This window comes from Hetaerina americana, unplaced genomic scaffold (assembly GCF_022747635.1).
Source record: "Hetaerina americana unplaced genomic scaffold, ioHetAmer1.1.p SCAF_29, whole genome shotgun sequence".
NCBI classification, from domain to species: Eukaryota; Metazoa; Arthropoda; class Insecta; order Odonata; family Calopterygidae; genus Hetaerina; species Hetaerina americana.
In genome coordinates this window covers 4,792,792-4,808,886 of record NW_027286863.1, presented here as the reverse complement: position 1 = coordinate 4,808,886, position 16,095 = coordinate 4,792,792, and the positions used below count along the sequence as shown (strand labels likewise).

Here is a 16,095-nt window from a genome sequence, read left to right as displayed (position 1 = left end):
AATAGTAAAAGATTCGTAGTTGGGAGCTGGAGACTAAAGCTTGTGGGAGTTCTTTTTTAATGAAAGTTTGTGCGAATCATTTTTAATTGAAAGTTTTTGCGAGGCAGATTTAAAATAAAATATTTATGTTTATACAATAGTTAGCTAATTTGTGTCTACCGTATTCGCTGCACTACAACGCATTCAAAAAGCAGACGTAAAGCATTTTTGGAGGTCTTTTTGTTTTCAACAGAGTAACCGAGATCACACAAACTTAACCTTTATTAAATTCGTTTTCTATGCTATATAAAGAAGCTTCCCTTGGAGCGATGATTTTTGGAGATTCAACAGCAAACAGTGACTGAATTATCTCAGCGTTTTAATTTTCTATCAAGTTTCTGTGTGTTATGACATCATCATCGAAGCAAAGTGCCAATATTGAGGTTGAATAGTTTCATGAAAGGTGGTGTGGGGACTGGTTTCGAGTGAAAAGGCTGATTGAGACGGGAGGAGGATTATTTGGAAGATTCAAGCCATGCAGGATTGTATACTACCTTGATCAAAAATTCACCGGAATAACCACCGTGTGGCGCTCCCATCGTTCCGATTTGAGTTCTGTTTTTTTTGTTAAATTGGTACATCTGTTGTTGATATTCCCTTTAAATCTTAGTGTCATAACTTGACATTTGCAAAAGTTACGTAGCCAAGAGTACATCTATCTCTGTGTGTGTTGGCGATTTTTTACAATTGCAGAAATGGATTTAAATTTGCAACAACGAACTTGTATTAAATTTTGCGTAAAAAACGGATTTAGTGGCGCACGGACGTTGGAAATGTTGGAAAAGTGTTTCGGCAACGATTCTCTAAAAAAAACGGTCGTTTACCAGTGGCACGAGCGGTTCAGAAGTGGTCGTGAGTCAATCGAAGATGATGAACGCAGTGGCAGACCATCGACATCGAAAGTCGGTGAAAAAATTGATAAAGTAAAAGAAATGTTGGTCAATAACCGCAAATTAACCATCAGAGAAATAGCGGAGGACTTGAACATTGCCTATGGATCCGCCCAAGACATTGTGGTTAATGATTTGGGTTTCCGTCGTGTAGCAGCAAAGTTGGTGCCAAAAGACCTCAATTTCATGCAAAAAAGAGACCGTGTTGACGTCGCAAAAGACATGATTTGCGAGGCTGAATCCGATCCCACATTCATCAAAAGGATCATTACTGGAGACGAGACGTGGGTTTATGAGTACGACACGCAATCCAGACATCAGGCAAGTGAATGGCGTTCACCAAATGAGCCGAGACCAAAAAAACCACGTCGTTTTCAGTCAAAAAAGAAGGCAATGCTGACGGTTTTCATGGATTACAACGGTGTAGTGCATCATGAATTTTTGCCAGAAGGCCAGACAGTAAACAAAGAGTATTATTTGGGCGTTATGAGACGTTTGCGTGAAGCAATTCGCCGAAAGAGACCAGAAATGTGGGCAGAAAACTCGTGGATTTTGCACCATGATAACGCACCGTCTCACAGTGCTATCATTATTCGTAATTTTTTGACGAAAAATGCAACAAATACCAACCAACAGCCACCGAATTCACCTGATTTGGCTCCCTGTGACTTCTTTCTGTTCAATCGAGTTAAAAAACCATTACGGGGAACGCGTTTTAGCAGCCGAGAGGAAGTAATGGAAAAATCGCAGGAAGCACTGATGGACATACCGAAAACCGAATATAAAAAATGTTTCGAGGATTGGATCAAGCGCTGGCATAAGTGTGTTGCAGTCGATGGGGATTACTTTGAAGGGGACAATATAGATTTAGATGAATAAACTTGTATTTTTAATTTTCTGAATAAATTCCGGGAAATTTTTGATCAAGGTAGTATACATAAAAATGTCGAGTGGATGAAGTCAATTGGGCGCAGGCAAGATTGTGGATGTTGGTCAATCAAATAGAGATTACCAAACTTAGACTGGAAGAGTACGCTACGGAGATTGGGCCAAAGGAACCTTTAAGGCAATGCGATGTATTTTAACGAAGCTTCCCTTACCCTATAAGGAATTGCGAGAACGTAACACCACGAGTCAAGGGTTGTCTCTGAAGGAAAAATTACCAGGGTATCCCTCCACTCAATTTTATTCGGTACAACTAGTTTTGACGCATCCCCAGATCCTGATGATGACGCCGATGCGTCGAAACTAGTTGTACCGAATAAAATTGAGTGGAGGGATACTTTCTTGTTGTTACTTCAGTGATAATGGATCTCCCTAAGGTAAGCCTGAAAACATCGAATATATAAAGGATCGTCTCTTGGATGCCTAGAGAATGATATGCACCAACGAGTGCGATAAGGAAACAGAAGGGCCTTATTTATTTTTTTCAGATCCAGCTTAGACCAGCTATTGGAGTGGGTCAAGGAATGTGGTTAGAATTAAACTAAAAAATGAACAGTTACGGAAGTTTAGAATAAAATAAAAGTGGAACGAGACACAATTTAAAAAAGATGGGATCGAAATAAAATTACTCAGAGCAGGTCAAACCCTGGGGTGTAACACCTGCATTTACATTTGATGAGGGGCACTTATCAAAAGGATTTATGGATGAATCTTAAGAGATACACATTTTTTCGACTAGTTTTCAGTTTCAACTGATTTCATTAATATGTTTTAGGAAAATGTAATAAAGAGTTGTTACTTCGCTTTTGTTATGCTACATTTGGAATACACGGTAAGTATTTGGGATCCATGGGAGAGTACGTTAATTAAACGTTATTTGTAAAAGTTTCAGAGAAAATCCTCTAGATTTTTAAAGCATTGATATGATAAGAAATCCAGAGTAGTAGATGTTTGGAGGAATCACGTGAAGGATGGGAGCCCCATGATTCAGGAGGAGAGTAAGCAACACTGTCTTTTGGTACGGCACAGGATGCCTAAAGTTTCCTAGGGACACTATGGAACTATAATGGCGGCAAAGTATATCGGTGGAAATAAGCCTCCTGGATTAAATCAGAAACAGATAGATAGACACCGTCATAGGTACATTCAATTTATCTTTCTTTCCTCGAACAGTACTCAACGCTAACAAAAGTGAACTCGCGCAGCCGAATATTTTTATTTAAAATGCAAAATTCAATTATTTAGACAAGCACAGCCACCATTACCTGATGTAGGCATATATCTATGTAGATGTGTATCTGATTGAGTTTTTGTTTATGACAAAATGTATATTCGTATGTGATTGCGAGGCCATTGCGAGTGCAAGCCTGTCTGGTGCCCCAACACCTCCCGCCGCACTACCTCGGGGTGGCTTGCGGGGTTTGCTGTAGATGTCATTCACCAGAAATTCGTCTCAGCAGACCTTAACTATTGATAACCCCGATTTACTTCTCACCTGTAATAACAAATCATTACGTACATCTTCCGATATCCTTAATCAGGCAGTTAACCCCTTTTTTATGCGTAGTGAGTGAGTTATCCCCAACATTAGCACTGTAATCCTAGCGCTACTAAAAGAGGAAATGCGTTAGATAATATGTTTTGCGGTAAATTACAAACTAAGAATGCATCTTTAAGGAAGTGCCAGATGGAAATATGCAATACGCATAGAACCTTGAGCTAGCTGTCGCTTAACCAAATAAAAAATACTAAAGCGAGTATTTAATAGAGGCGTAGATTTTACTCGAGATCACCTACAGTAAAAATCATCTGTAGCTCCAAGTGTACCTAGTATATATAAATTGATAAAAAAACACAGTGTAAGGCACAACATTTTTCTCAAAAGGCTATTCTATGTCATGCGGAACAATTTACGCTAAAACAAAGGTTTGAACGAAATACGAGTAATCTGCCAAAGATACATTAATTCTATGGACATGCAACCAAATATCGGTACTAATACTCCGTGATGCGCGTGCTGTACAGGTTCTCAATTGGAGTGGAAGGTCAATTGAACGACGTGTTATTGTTCCCAATGGTGACAAATGAAAACGTTACTTCTCTTCTCGCATGAAGAGGGAATTAAAATAATACTGCATGATAAAATATGGCGCAGTATATGAGAAATTTGAATAGATAAAAGAAAACTGGAATAAAAACTAGGAGTCTTTGAAATGCCTCACGGCGAGTAAGGGTTGAGTTAGCTAATGAAATAGGTAAAATAATTGGAAGCATATACACATGTCAAGATGCATGTTTGTTGCATCCGATTTTCCCATGAATAACTTGAGAAATTTACCTTCTTGTAAGATAATTTATGTGGCTTACTTGTGTATTCAACTAGCAAGCAAAATAATATTTTAGATGAAAAATCTTTATAATTTAGTTCCTATGGGTACATTTATGGGGCACTAATGGAAAAGAGGCAAGCAAGCCAATGGATGGCAATATATATATATATATATATATATATATATATATATATATATATATATATATATATATATATATATATATATATATATATATATACACACACATATATATTTTTCATACACACACACACACATATATATGTATATATATATATATATATATATATATATATATATATATACACACACATAATGCGATCAAAGATATTTCTGATGTCTGCACTGTAGTTAAATTGTTGCGGAATAACGGAAAAAGTTGAATGCTGGATACTCAACGAATTAAAGTTGAGGGAACTGCAAGGGAGGGGGCCCGAGGGAGTTTATGAATCAAGGTTGAATTAAGGACTCCGAATGGAAAAACATTCAAAAGTAATGAATTAATGATTCCAAAAATAGGATTAAACAATTCGTAAAAATTGTCACCCGTCCGGATGATACCAGATATGGTGGGATGTGTCACCGTGGTATTAGTCACCGTCTGGTGATGACAATGGGCGGTCTTGAGTGACCCACGTACTCAGCGTCCCGTGCCCTGATGACTTGAAAGATTCGAGTTCTAAAAGCCCAAAAAATTTCAGAGTGCTTCCAGTACTATATGCGCTTCCAGAGCTAACGGAACATTCAATGAAACAAATTGCTCTGCGGGAGCTCTCCTTCAATTACCTTCGGCCATTTCCGTTTTTTATCCCTACCCCTTTTTGTAAGTCTCCGTAAGATACCCTTGTTTTAAAGTCAACTTTTTTCTCACGTCACTAGGGACACTATAGGTTAATATTAAAAAACAGGCACCTTAAAAAAGCACATCTAGGTTTGAAGAAACTGGTTTCCTCTAAATACGATTTTCCACCGATTACTTCAAATACATACTTTAACTAATAGCACAACATCCCTACAATGAATGAAAACGTGTTGAGTTTTTATTTTGGTTTTTTCATTTAGTGGTTACATTCAGGGAAATAAAAATAGTATGCTCTCTCTTAGCAGGATGATAAATGATAACGTAATTTTGAATTTTCATCAGTGAGCATTTGAACATTGGGTTCTTTGGTGATTAATCTTAATTGAAATGCTATTTTCACAAACAAATCAATAATAGGCATTACATAAGGCTCATCCTTAAACCTCTTTGTAGGGAAACGCAATGAAAGGACACACTCTTCCTCTCAACCTTCAAAAGACTTGCGTAACTTTAGGAAATTCCTATAAGAATCCGAGTGTATCAGTGAGAGATCCTACTGCATTTTATGTTAATTTATATTTACTTAAATTAGGGACAATAGCTTCATTTGAGGAAATTACGTCGTTTCTTCATTCATTCTTGAAACAGAGAGATGTTCAGTGTGATGAATCTGAAATAGACCATTGAAAAACCGTATTAAAACACACCCGGGCACGCCCCTCATGCAACTCTTCTCCGATTAATGGGATTTTCATAAGATTTACCATGGGCGTATTTATTTTGTTTCATTCCGACAATACCAGAATCAAAAATGGCAAGCCTGGTGATTCTCGAGGCCTTGACTCAAAGGATACCCCAGCAGACTCCCACGCATATGCGTCACATTAACATCTTCTTTGAGGTTATGGTGACTTGGAACGGAAATCTTAATTAAAAGTCGCAGGCTTCGCAGAAATATCCTTTCATTGTGGCATGGTCGTTATTTTAAAGTCGGCCAACACCCAAGGCGAACGCCGAGAAGTTCGGGATTTTCCCGATGGGTAGTCCGCCCAATTATCCGAAAACCGCGTGTTCCAGCCCAGCGCGGGTAGCGTGGGATATAAGCTCTGGTGATTCAGACCCCGAGAACCATGGTGAGAAGGCAAAAGGCAATGTAGGTAGCTTCTGGATAGGTATTCCAGGGACAGACGAGCAGGAGTAGGCGACCGAAGCACAAAGAAACCAAATCCATCCACTTCGAGGGGCATTTAGCCCCTGTGAAATCCTATCGCCATTCTCACGTGTCGGCGTCCCTCGTCCCACATTTGGAACATTATGCAAAATTGAATAGCAGCAGCAGCGGGGGGGGATCCCGTAAACTGTTTATGTGGAATGCTGCATATATTCCTTCCTGCCTGGACGGAGGAGAGAGGTCCGTTAGGCGTCCTCCCCTGGAGTCACTTAGGTGGCGTAATTTTCCGTGTTACAAGGAAACTGCTTCTCAAAATTTCATCACAGCAAGTGACAACGACACGTGTCGCTGCCTCCTCTACGTCCTACACCTGGCTTACTCGATGACGATAATCGATGTTTCGATAATTTTATGCTAAAAAAAGTTTTATCGCAGCAACTTTAACTCGAGTTGACATCGTTATACAAACATGCGACTGGTCCCTTCTCGGTGTTTTTTTATCTGCATAAAGAGTGCCTTCGTTCCTTGCCTTCACCTATATTTTTACCGCGAATGCATTATTTTTAACATGAACAGGAAAATAAAATGATCCCCGTGGTTTAAAAGGAAAAATAACGACGCGAGGTAATTTAGCGATAAGAGTATTCGTTTTAAAATTATCAGTCGCAATGAAATATGGATAAGATCGAAAGGTAATGCATTTATTCATTCCCACTCTGCTGAGGTTACAAAATATACCTATATGTGAATGCTTTTATCTGAGACCTGCGTTTTGGGAATTCTTACACATGGCCTATGGACCAGTGAAGTAATAAATTTTGACGTTGTGACTTGGCTTTCGATATTTCGCAGTTCTGCGGCAAGAGTATAGCGGATTGAAAGAAACCGGTTGCTTTTAAATGTTTCCAAATTTCAACTGTCTCAAGGGCTTTTAGATCCGAGTCAGAGGAAGGCGTACTTGGTGACGTTGTTGATCTCCTTGTGGTACAGCCGAGGAAAAGATCAGCATGAAGGTCAAGGGAATAAAAATCGAAAATAAGTAACGAACGGGTTGGAAGGAGGACCAATTTCATTTCCACTACCTCTTCGAGAACCAGAGAGTAAAAATATTGGGAAAAAATGAACGAGGAGAAATATGCAACTGTTTGTAGTATTAAAAGGATATTAATGCCGGTAAAATGTATGTATAATTCACTGTGTTATCTTCAGTTAATAAAATTATAGTTAATATTCATCTAAATAAAAATATTTCTTATCTTCAATATTTAATTTCAGGATCCATCAAAAGTAACAATTCTTATTTATTAACTGGTCAAAAAGCCGTGCATATAAAGCGATTAACATGCTTTAACGAATGCTCTTACAATACCTTTATTATAGGTCAAATTCCACGCATTTCATTTCGATAGTCCTTGACTCCGATGCATCAGATAATTCGAGTTTTAAATATCCATATCAAGTATTGATTAAATTAACATTATAATTAAGTTTTATCACGTTGTTGAAATATCACCAACGAAAATTGAGGCCAGCGGCCCAAACTCGGAAGCAGTGACCAGGAAACCTTGGTCAGCCTCGTTAATCGATTTATGATGCTGTCTCTTTATTGAGTTGTCTCACTAAAAAAGATGTAATACTGAATTGGATGTATTCAGTGCTGTGGAAATGTGTATTTGGAGGCGTCGGGGGAAAGTGAACCGAAAGCAATGGATCGCGGAGGCAGAAGGGTCGGATCTGGTGGCGGTGGATGGTGGATAGGTAGGTCAAATCCGGAGGTTACAGTGGAATCAGGATATGTGTGGTGGAGCGGTGAATTGAACTGAGTGACTGAAGGGTGTAGTCCGAGCGATTGTGGGAAAGCAGATCTAGAAACGGAATGGTCGACCAATAAAAGGATCCCTTCATTGGGAAATGTGCGGTGTACGCAAGGGTGCGAATGAGCAAAGGGAATCGAACAAAGGCAAAGACATCGGGTATCACAAAACATGGAGGACAAAGCGAATGAGTTAGCGATGGGTGTGTGCGGAGCAGACGGATCATGAATATTTAAGGATTTGTCACGAGGCAGGAAACCTAAAAATAACGATGCTAGAGGAGTGAGAGTAATAGCGGTGCGAGGGGGGAGTGGGCAATTGAGGTCGCTTGGAGGTGAGGCAATTTCAGACCTCCAAGACGATAGCACAGGATAGATTATACTTCGAGAATACTTTGGTAACTATTAAGGTGTTTAATACATTTTAATCTAAGCAGTCCATTTATAATGAGTGAAATAGCATTAAAAACTATTTTCAAGTGGTACAGTACAAAATTATTCATGTTTACTGCTATGAATAGCTATTGCACCGTTGTTGAATTTGAACCGATTCTTGTGGTCCCCTCTTGGGCCCCTTTTTCCATCAAGCTTGTCGCCGATACATTTTACTGGAGTTTTTGAGAAAGGATAATGTGTTGCATAAAAAATTATGAATAAATATTGCCACACGCATCGCGTTATGTTATTACTAAACATTCCCGGAAGGAGCCAAATCAGCTCTATTTGAAACAAAGGCATATTTTAAAACTTACTGGTATTGGGTATCATTTGGTGGAATATATGTACATTGGACTTGAAATGAGAAATTACATTTTACGGAGAACTATTATTATTTAAATCAAACTGCCAATTTGATTATGAGCCCACCCCTATCAAAACTGTAGTCTATGGACTGATTGACGACCGTGTATAAAAGTAAGTAATGTTACAATGTGCACCAGCAGAAGTAGCAAATTTGGGTCTTGATTAGTGAAATCTCTAATGGAAACCGAAGTCTTTTCCTTCGATAAGGGTCATCTCTCCTTCTTCATGCGGTATGCCCGTTTTCCAGATGGTGAGGGAGCTCTTGGTGCTGCTGCTGGCCACGATCTCCTCCGTGCATCTGCGGGAGATCGCTTCGGCCAGCTATGGCGATGAACCGTCGGCAATCGCGGGGCACCGCGGGGGGTGGGGCGTGGGAGATGGCCCGTCGTCAGCTGGCCCCCGAATCACATCGCCCTGCCCGGACGTGCTGCTGAGCATCAAGGACAACAGGAAGACCAGTCGATGGTACGGAGTGATCTCCCTCACTCCGGATGAGGCCATTGACGGGATTGACTTGAGCATTCGTCTCGACAAGCGTGCCTTACTTCTTGGCGTGAGTATTCTGTCATTGTCATTTTGTTTCAGCCGGAGATTTCATTTTCTCTCGATACGTGTCCCTTCCGCCTCTTCTCTTACATTCCATCGTCATTTTTACTCTCACTGCATATTTGTTCCCGCAATTCCTTTAGGAGCAATGCTGTCTTTCATTTATCTTTCAGTAAAAGTCCTCACGATTTGAATAGTGACTCGTCACATATGAGCAGGCTATCCAGTAAATAGTAATTTACTTTCATGGCCTCTTTTTTGTAAAGGTGTGATCACAATTTTAAGAGTAGATTCAAAATTACCGGGCCTAGCACGTGACAGCGCGGCTATCTGGCTGCAGGTCATTCATATACTTTCTCTAATCTCGTGTATGTTGTTGACAAATCCCTTCCCACATGAACGCATGGGGCTGCCGTTACATAAAAAAGGTGCTTATTGCAGTATTGCTCGCCCCGCATTGTTGTTTACAAGCTCCTCCTTCCATCCCCTAAAGCGTTGCATGGAAGAAGGGACTTTATGGTCTCAACATGGCCCGAATAAAGATGTTTATCTATCTCTATCGCCCTTGTCTCTTTCTGTGGGAAGGGTCGGGCGCCTCCACTGTCTGTCTGCTGCGGTGCGTCGCATTCCCTACCTGTCTGTGTCTTTGGCAGCGGGGACCATGAGTCGTATGTCCATTATGTGATTGTGGAGTTTCCCCTTCTTAATTTTCGGTTCTGCATGCCGTCTTGTTATGTTTGAAACCTGTCGTGTGGGTGGTTTTGGTTCATTTTTATTCCCATTTTTTCATAACAAGTAACTGGTTTTTAGGGTAAGTTGGCCCTTGTTTTGAATTAAGTCTTCCTCCTGCTTGTATACAAATTTGCACGTTATTTGATCATTTTTTGTTGAATATTTTTCCATTTTCTCTTTCTCTTCCATATTTTACCCCCTTGTCTTTCACCATTCCCACTTGATTTTGCTTGCACCCCCTGCCACACGCCATTTTGGTGGATCGCGGGGTATTTATGTCGATGTCATCTTGATGCGCCTGGCGGAGAATTTAATTTTTGTCTTTTGTGCGAGATTACGTTTTCCAGACTTAATTTAACGCAAGATTCTACGTTGATTCTGGCTTCTGGCATTTGGAGGCTAGGGTAGTGACTTTTTTAATGGTTGTGTTTGATAATATGTTGCGGTGGACCGTATAGGTTAACTGGGTTTGATATTCATTCCTCCAAACAGTTTTTAGATAATTTTTAGTTTTTTAAAGGTTTTGATTACGACATTAGGACAGACATTTAATCGATGATTTATCGAATAATACAGAGACAAATTTTAGTAAAACTTTTTTTCATATTTAATAAACCATTCTAGCTTTTGTTTGTTCTTAAAATCGCAAATCCAGAAAACCGATGATTCATTTGGTTTATTTTTCTTTTATAAAGTTTATGTGACTTAAAGTAGACTGCAGAAGCCGTAATCTGGTAAAAAGTCATCACATAACGACTTAACATTAATAAAATTTTACATTGTTTTTATTTAAAGATATGCAAATGCATTTTTTTAAATTTCAAAGCTTTTCTTTCTCCGGCAAAACACCCTCGGCCATTTGGACCCCTCCTCATCCTTAGGGGCGTTTAAAGTCAAATGTGGGAGGGATACTGCAATGCAGCGCATTGCGCAACGACTGGACGTAATTTCTGTACCAGGGTTTAAGAACTGGCACGCTTTCACCCGCCAACATCCCTCTTCCCATTTCGTAAAACATCTTTGCGAATCCAACCTCCGCTCCAATTTCACATTTGCAATACTCCACTTCCCAATACTTGTCGTCATTCTAGGAGAAATGAAGATGGTGTCGCAGAGCCCTCCTTCTCCGTCGTAAATGTGCGCAGCCTTCCTAAAGCCCCGACTAATGCCGGTGGTTTTCCCTCCTTCCCCACCCTCCGTCTCCCACTCGGCCCACCCACCATCTTTTCCTTACCCCCTCCCTTCCCTCGTGTCACACCCTGCTATCGCCTATTTTGTAACCGTCCTCTCTCAGCCACAGCGCCCCCCACCGCCCCTCTTCACCCCCATCTCCTGCCTTTGCGCCCCATAGCCCTCATCTCTCCCCCCTCACACTAGTCTTACATGTCCTGCCCGCGTTGTGAAATGACAACACATGTGATCGTGGCGTTTAAACGCGGATACACGTGTTGAGCTGATAAATAAAAAGATTTCGAACTTTCTCATGTTTGTAATATCTTTCCACACTTTAATTGACTGTTTAAAAAAGCTAAGTGAAGCAAGATTTATCCAACTGTCTGTAAGAACCTAAGGAATTGCCAAAAAAATCGCCAATATCTTCAAAAAAGTACAATTTGCTCATGTGGGTAGGCGGAAGAGATTAGAACATTGTCAACCCGGGAAGGCGAGTTGTGTGATTGGCCGCGCTCGCCACCTAACCAATGAGCTCGGGTTCGTATCCTGCCTCGGGTGAGGGTGTTTAGTCAACTCTAGTGATTCGCCCCCTGGGGACATACTTGCGGACAAGCCAAGAGTGACTAATTCGGATCCCAAGGGTCGCACGGACCAACGGGGAACAAAGAAAAAAGATGCGTGCTTATAGATGCCTTCCACAGGAGAGAATATGGATATAGTTAATTGAGAACTGCAAAATGACCAAAATGACATGTTTTGTGTGTTTAGCTGGTATAATCGAGTCTTGCTATGTTAACGTAGCTCGCTCATAATTTAGTTCCTATAAATTAACGGGTTCCATAATCTATACTCCACGACTCGTGATACTCCTATTGCGGACCACCGTCATGGCGAGGACGCGTATTCGGGCGTAAATCCATTTCAACTACATTTACAGTATTACAGTTCTAAAATATCCCTTTTTGAAAAAACTAAACATGGGTACGAAATATACCTCTTTTCAATGTTCTGGCGCATAAAATTCTTTCCTCGGCGTTCTAGACTACGTAAATACTATATATATTGAATAATGAGTTAACAGCAAATTGAATTGAACCAGACATGCCCAACACGTCCATGGAAGAAAAGCAACAAGCTAAAGGCGCAGGTGCAGCATCATAGACTTTGGAAACTTTGCCCAAATTTTGAAACTCACAGGAGAAAACTGACATTTCTATTTTCGTAGATTAATTATTAGAACTAATTTAATCTAATAATTTGAATACAAATTTATCCTGCGGCAATTGTAAATGCAAAGGAAAACAACGAAACTGCAGGAATTAAAATAAATGTGACGGCATAATATACATATGCTGAGGAACATGTATGTTCCGTATACTTGAAAGAAAATTTTAAAAATCTACGAAATAAATGCCCCCAAATCTCCAAAAACCAAATTTTAATATTTTTATCCGTTCCGAACTTAGAAGCCTAATTTTATCCTAGGATAATGTACTACAGCACCCTTATGTGTGCAGAAAGATGCTGTAGTATATTCTTCTAGGGTAGATAATAATGGCCCGGGCGCGCGTCGACTCGACCCTGACCGACGTTGCCCAATCGAAGTGACCCTGACATATGGCTTCGACAAGTGCCTTAGGCGTGTCAATAGTAAGGAGCGATTTTTGCCTTCATTTTCAGATTCTTTTTGCTAAAATAATTCGGCGTATAGTTCTGTATTAGGGAATTCTACCAAAAAAGGTTTGAAAATTGGTGTTTCCGAATATATATGTGAATAAATATCTTGATTTGTGTGGAAAATTTGCCTGTTGGTGTTTGCTAATCATTAATAATCTTGGATTTCAAATTCTGCTCTTAAAAGGATCAAAACTTTATACAAAATATTCCCATTGATAAAAAATGAACAATATTTATCATTAAGTCATGTTGAGTTCTTTAAATAAGTTTATCTGACGGGAATCTTTGAGTGCAGGGTTGAATCCTCTTAACAAATTCCTGGGCTCTTAGAATTTCAGCATTCAAATAACTTAGATTTGAACTCGTCATATCAATCGTGATTAGTGTTGCTTAGTAAGTTATTTTATGAAATATGGAACGCTGCCCATCCGTGATAATTCATTCAAACTCAGTAATCACGCACTGACGGCAAAAAAATATCAGAAACTGTTAATACTCCTGGTGGTGTTTCAACTAACACGCGTGTTTTGGACACCTTTTATAGGCTATCTTTCCGGCTGTGCTATCCTAATATCTGCAATATCATCGGCAGTATTTTGTTGATAAACGGTACCCAAGTCCTCGATTGCCCTCAGCATGTTCTAAGGTACCCGATAAAATTTATATAATAAATGCGTTATCGTTACCAAAGGAATATGTCCTTTTCAGAGGGCAGGGGTAAAGAGGTCAGAAATAAATTCAAACCTCAATTCTTATTTCAGTACTTCACTTCGTGACATTCTTTTCCAAGTAAAATAATAAAATAATCTCTCCAGACTTATATTTGATTTCTAATAACTAATTGAAGTGCAGCCTTTTTCCAAGTTTAGCGATTCTCCCAATACTCAAAATTGTAAAAACAAATAATATATCCCCTGGAGTCAAGCAAAGTACTCGTACAATATACTAAATCAATTAAAAAAATACGCAAAATAATATTTCATAAATGGTTATTACAATTAAAGTAATGTATGATATTTTAGATAGCTTAGTGGTATCCTCCGCGCATAGATTATACATTTATTTTTCCAAAAATACGCGTCAGTGCTATCTAAACGAAACGCTGTTTATATTTAGATATATTTCCGTGGTGACACTAAATAGTAAAGAAATAGTGGTTCGCTATCAGATAGCAGTAGTTTTAATAATAAGTCATATTTGTACAGTAACCATAACGGTTTCTCAAGTACTATTGCTCGACTCATATAGTTATTTTAAAAAATCTCATAATAAAATGTTGCAATAAAAAACTCGGAATGCTAATATTCTAATCAATAAATTTCTTCTAATTTTCAGACATGGCTGGGTGAAGTCTTCACGGATGATAAAATCTACTTCACAATAAGTGATGACAAAATGAAGATTTTACCAGGGGAAAACTTTGCAGTCCGTTTCTTTATAAAATACAATGAGACCGACGAAGAGCCGCCCAATGTGAAAACAATTAGTCTCAATGGGAAGCAAATATGCCCTGCGATCAAAGGTCTGCGTGGCAATTTATTTTTAACTAATCAACTTTCCTTGTGCATGATGATTATATTAATTTTTAAATAAAATCGTCAGAATGAATTCCGTCTCGAGAAATCGACTTCCATCCACTGACCGACGCTTTGGGCTTAATGGCTTTTGCGTTTTACCATTATCAATAATGGTTGTTTACTCGAATCCGTTAATGTAATTTCTAATATGCTTATCAGTCAATAATCAGAGTCTATGATTGCTTTTATCAATAATGCCACCTTTACTGCTTTTGTTCCACGCATTAATCTCCTACGTGATTTCATTCAAGTTGGCCGATGCTTTTGCGTTAACGCTGTAGTCTCGAAAGTCTTTCCTTTTCCACTGGGCAAATACTCTATGAATTGATATCCTGGCACCTTTCCATGAATTATTATATATAACTTTATGAACAATTGTTTTTTTCGTATTCACAGACCTAAGCGTCCCGTCTTCAGAATCATTGGCTGCGCGGGAAGAGGCAGGAGTTGTTCCTATAACACTAGTATCCTCAAAGACTACTCGATCAGTTGTAGTAGATCATAGCTCGTCTCCTCTTCCTCAGCTAAGTAAGTTACTTGAAAACCTGAATCTCTCGCCGTAATAGGTGTAGTCTCAGATGGGTGAATTTCTTCGGATTATTTCTATTTCTAAATGTTGACTTTTTAGCGCGCATAAATGCCCAACATGGAGTCCACAATTCGTTACTCGGATACTGTTAATGTCATTCACGTAGGGAGTGAATTATATCCAAATTGACGTGATGCCTGAGATATAACTTTCTCCTCTGGAGGCTGTGTTTTTAACTTACGCTTGACCAGGGTTTAGACTGCTTTCCCCATTCAATTTTAAAGGAAAAATGTATGATAATCATACTATGGTAGTAAAATTCCAATTAATCTTACATTGTGATTTGCGTTCTATACATTTCCTCAGCATTTCTCCTCATTGAAACATTGCATTTTACAAATCGCTCGATAGAAAAAATATTTGTATGTTAATATATGAAGTTTAGCTTAAATTACATTAAGTATTAATAGGTAATAGCTAATTTAAAAAATCCTCTATCACAAAGCAATTTAGCAATGCCAGTTAACTAATTCTTAAAACATGAGAATTCTAATCCATCGAATAATTCCAGTGCATAATATATTATCATTAAGAAATATCACTCCTCTTTATGTATGGGTTAAATGGAAGATGGGACCATTAGGTCTCAATTTCGCCCAAATAAATACCTCTATCTATCTAGCATTGTGCATGCAGTAATATTTTCTTCCGAATGTGATGTTTCAGCAACACCAGCAATACCAACTACTCTTCCACCGAGACATTCTCGAGGCAGTTCAACACAATACCAGGCAAATCAGGTAAGTGAAGCGTTGAACACAAGAGTTCAACTCTGTCTCGTAGTTGAGTAGTTGCAATTAATTGAACTAAAATGAAAACTCTTTGCATGACAAAAAATATTGTGGCCACCATAAATTTTACGACACCATTGTGTGAATGAAGTTAAAACCTCCGAACTCACGGTTGTTTGCACCAAAATAAATGCCATAAATTTTAGTACACTGGGTATTTTTGTTGGAGTATTCTCAGGAATACTTGTAAAATAA

General features: G+C 39.0%; 1 protein-coding gene across 3 annotated transcripts in view; it reads left to right on the top strand.

Moving 5' to 3' along the window:
- The window catches only part of LOC139689926 (uncharacterized), a 39,114-nt gene that overhangs the window by 4,694 nt on the left and 18,325 nt on the right, over nt 1-16,095 (top strand). For 2 of the 3 annotated variants that reach the window (XM_071587058.1, XM_071587060.1), the window contains exons 2-5: nt 9,063-9,368; nt 14,279-14,465; nt 14,917-15,048; nt 15,776-15,849. In XM_071587058.1, coding sequence (XP_071443159.1) covers nt 9,063-9,368; nt 14,279-14,465; nt 14,917-15,048; nt 15,776-15,849 — 699 coding nt within the window. The remainder of the gene's footprint in view (nt 1-9,062; nt 9,369-14,278; nt 14,466-14,916; nt 15,049-15,775; nt 15,850-16,095) is intronic. The other variant, XM_071587059.1, reaches the window with a different exon arrangement.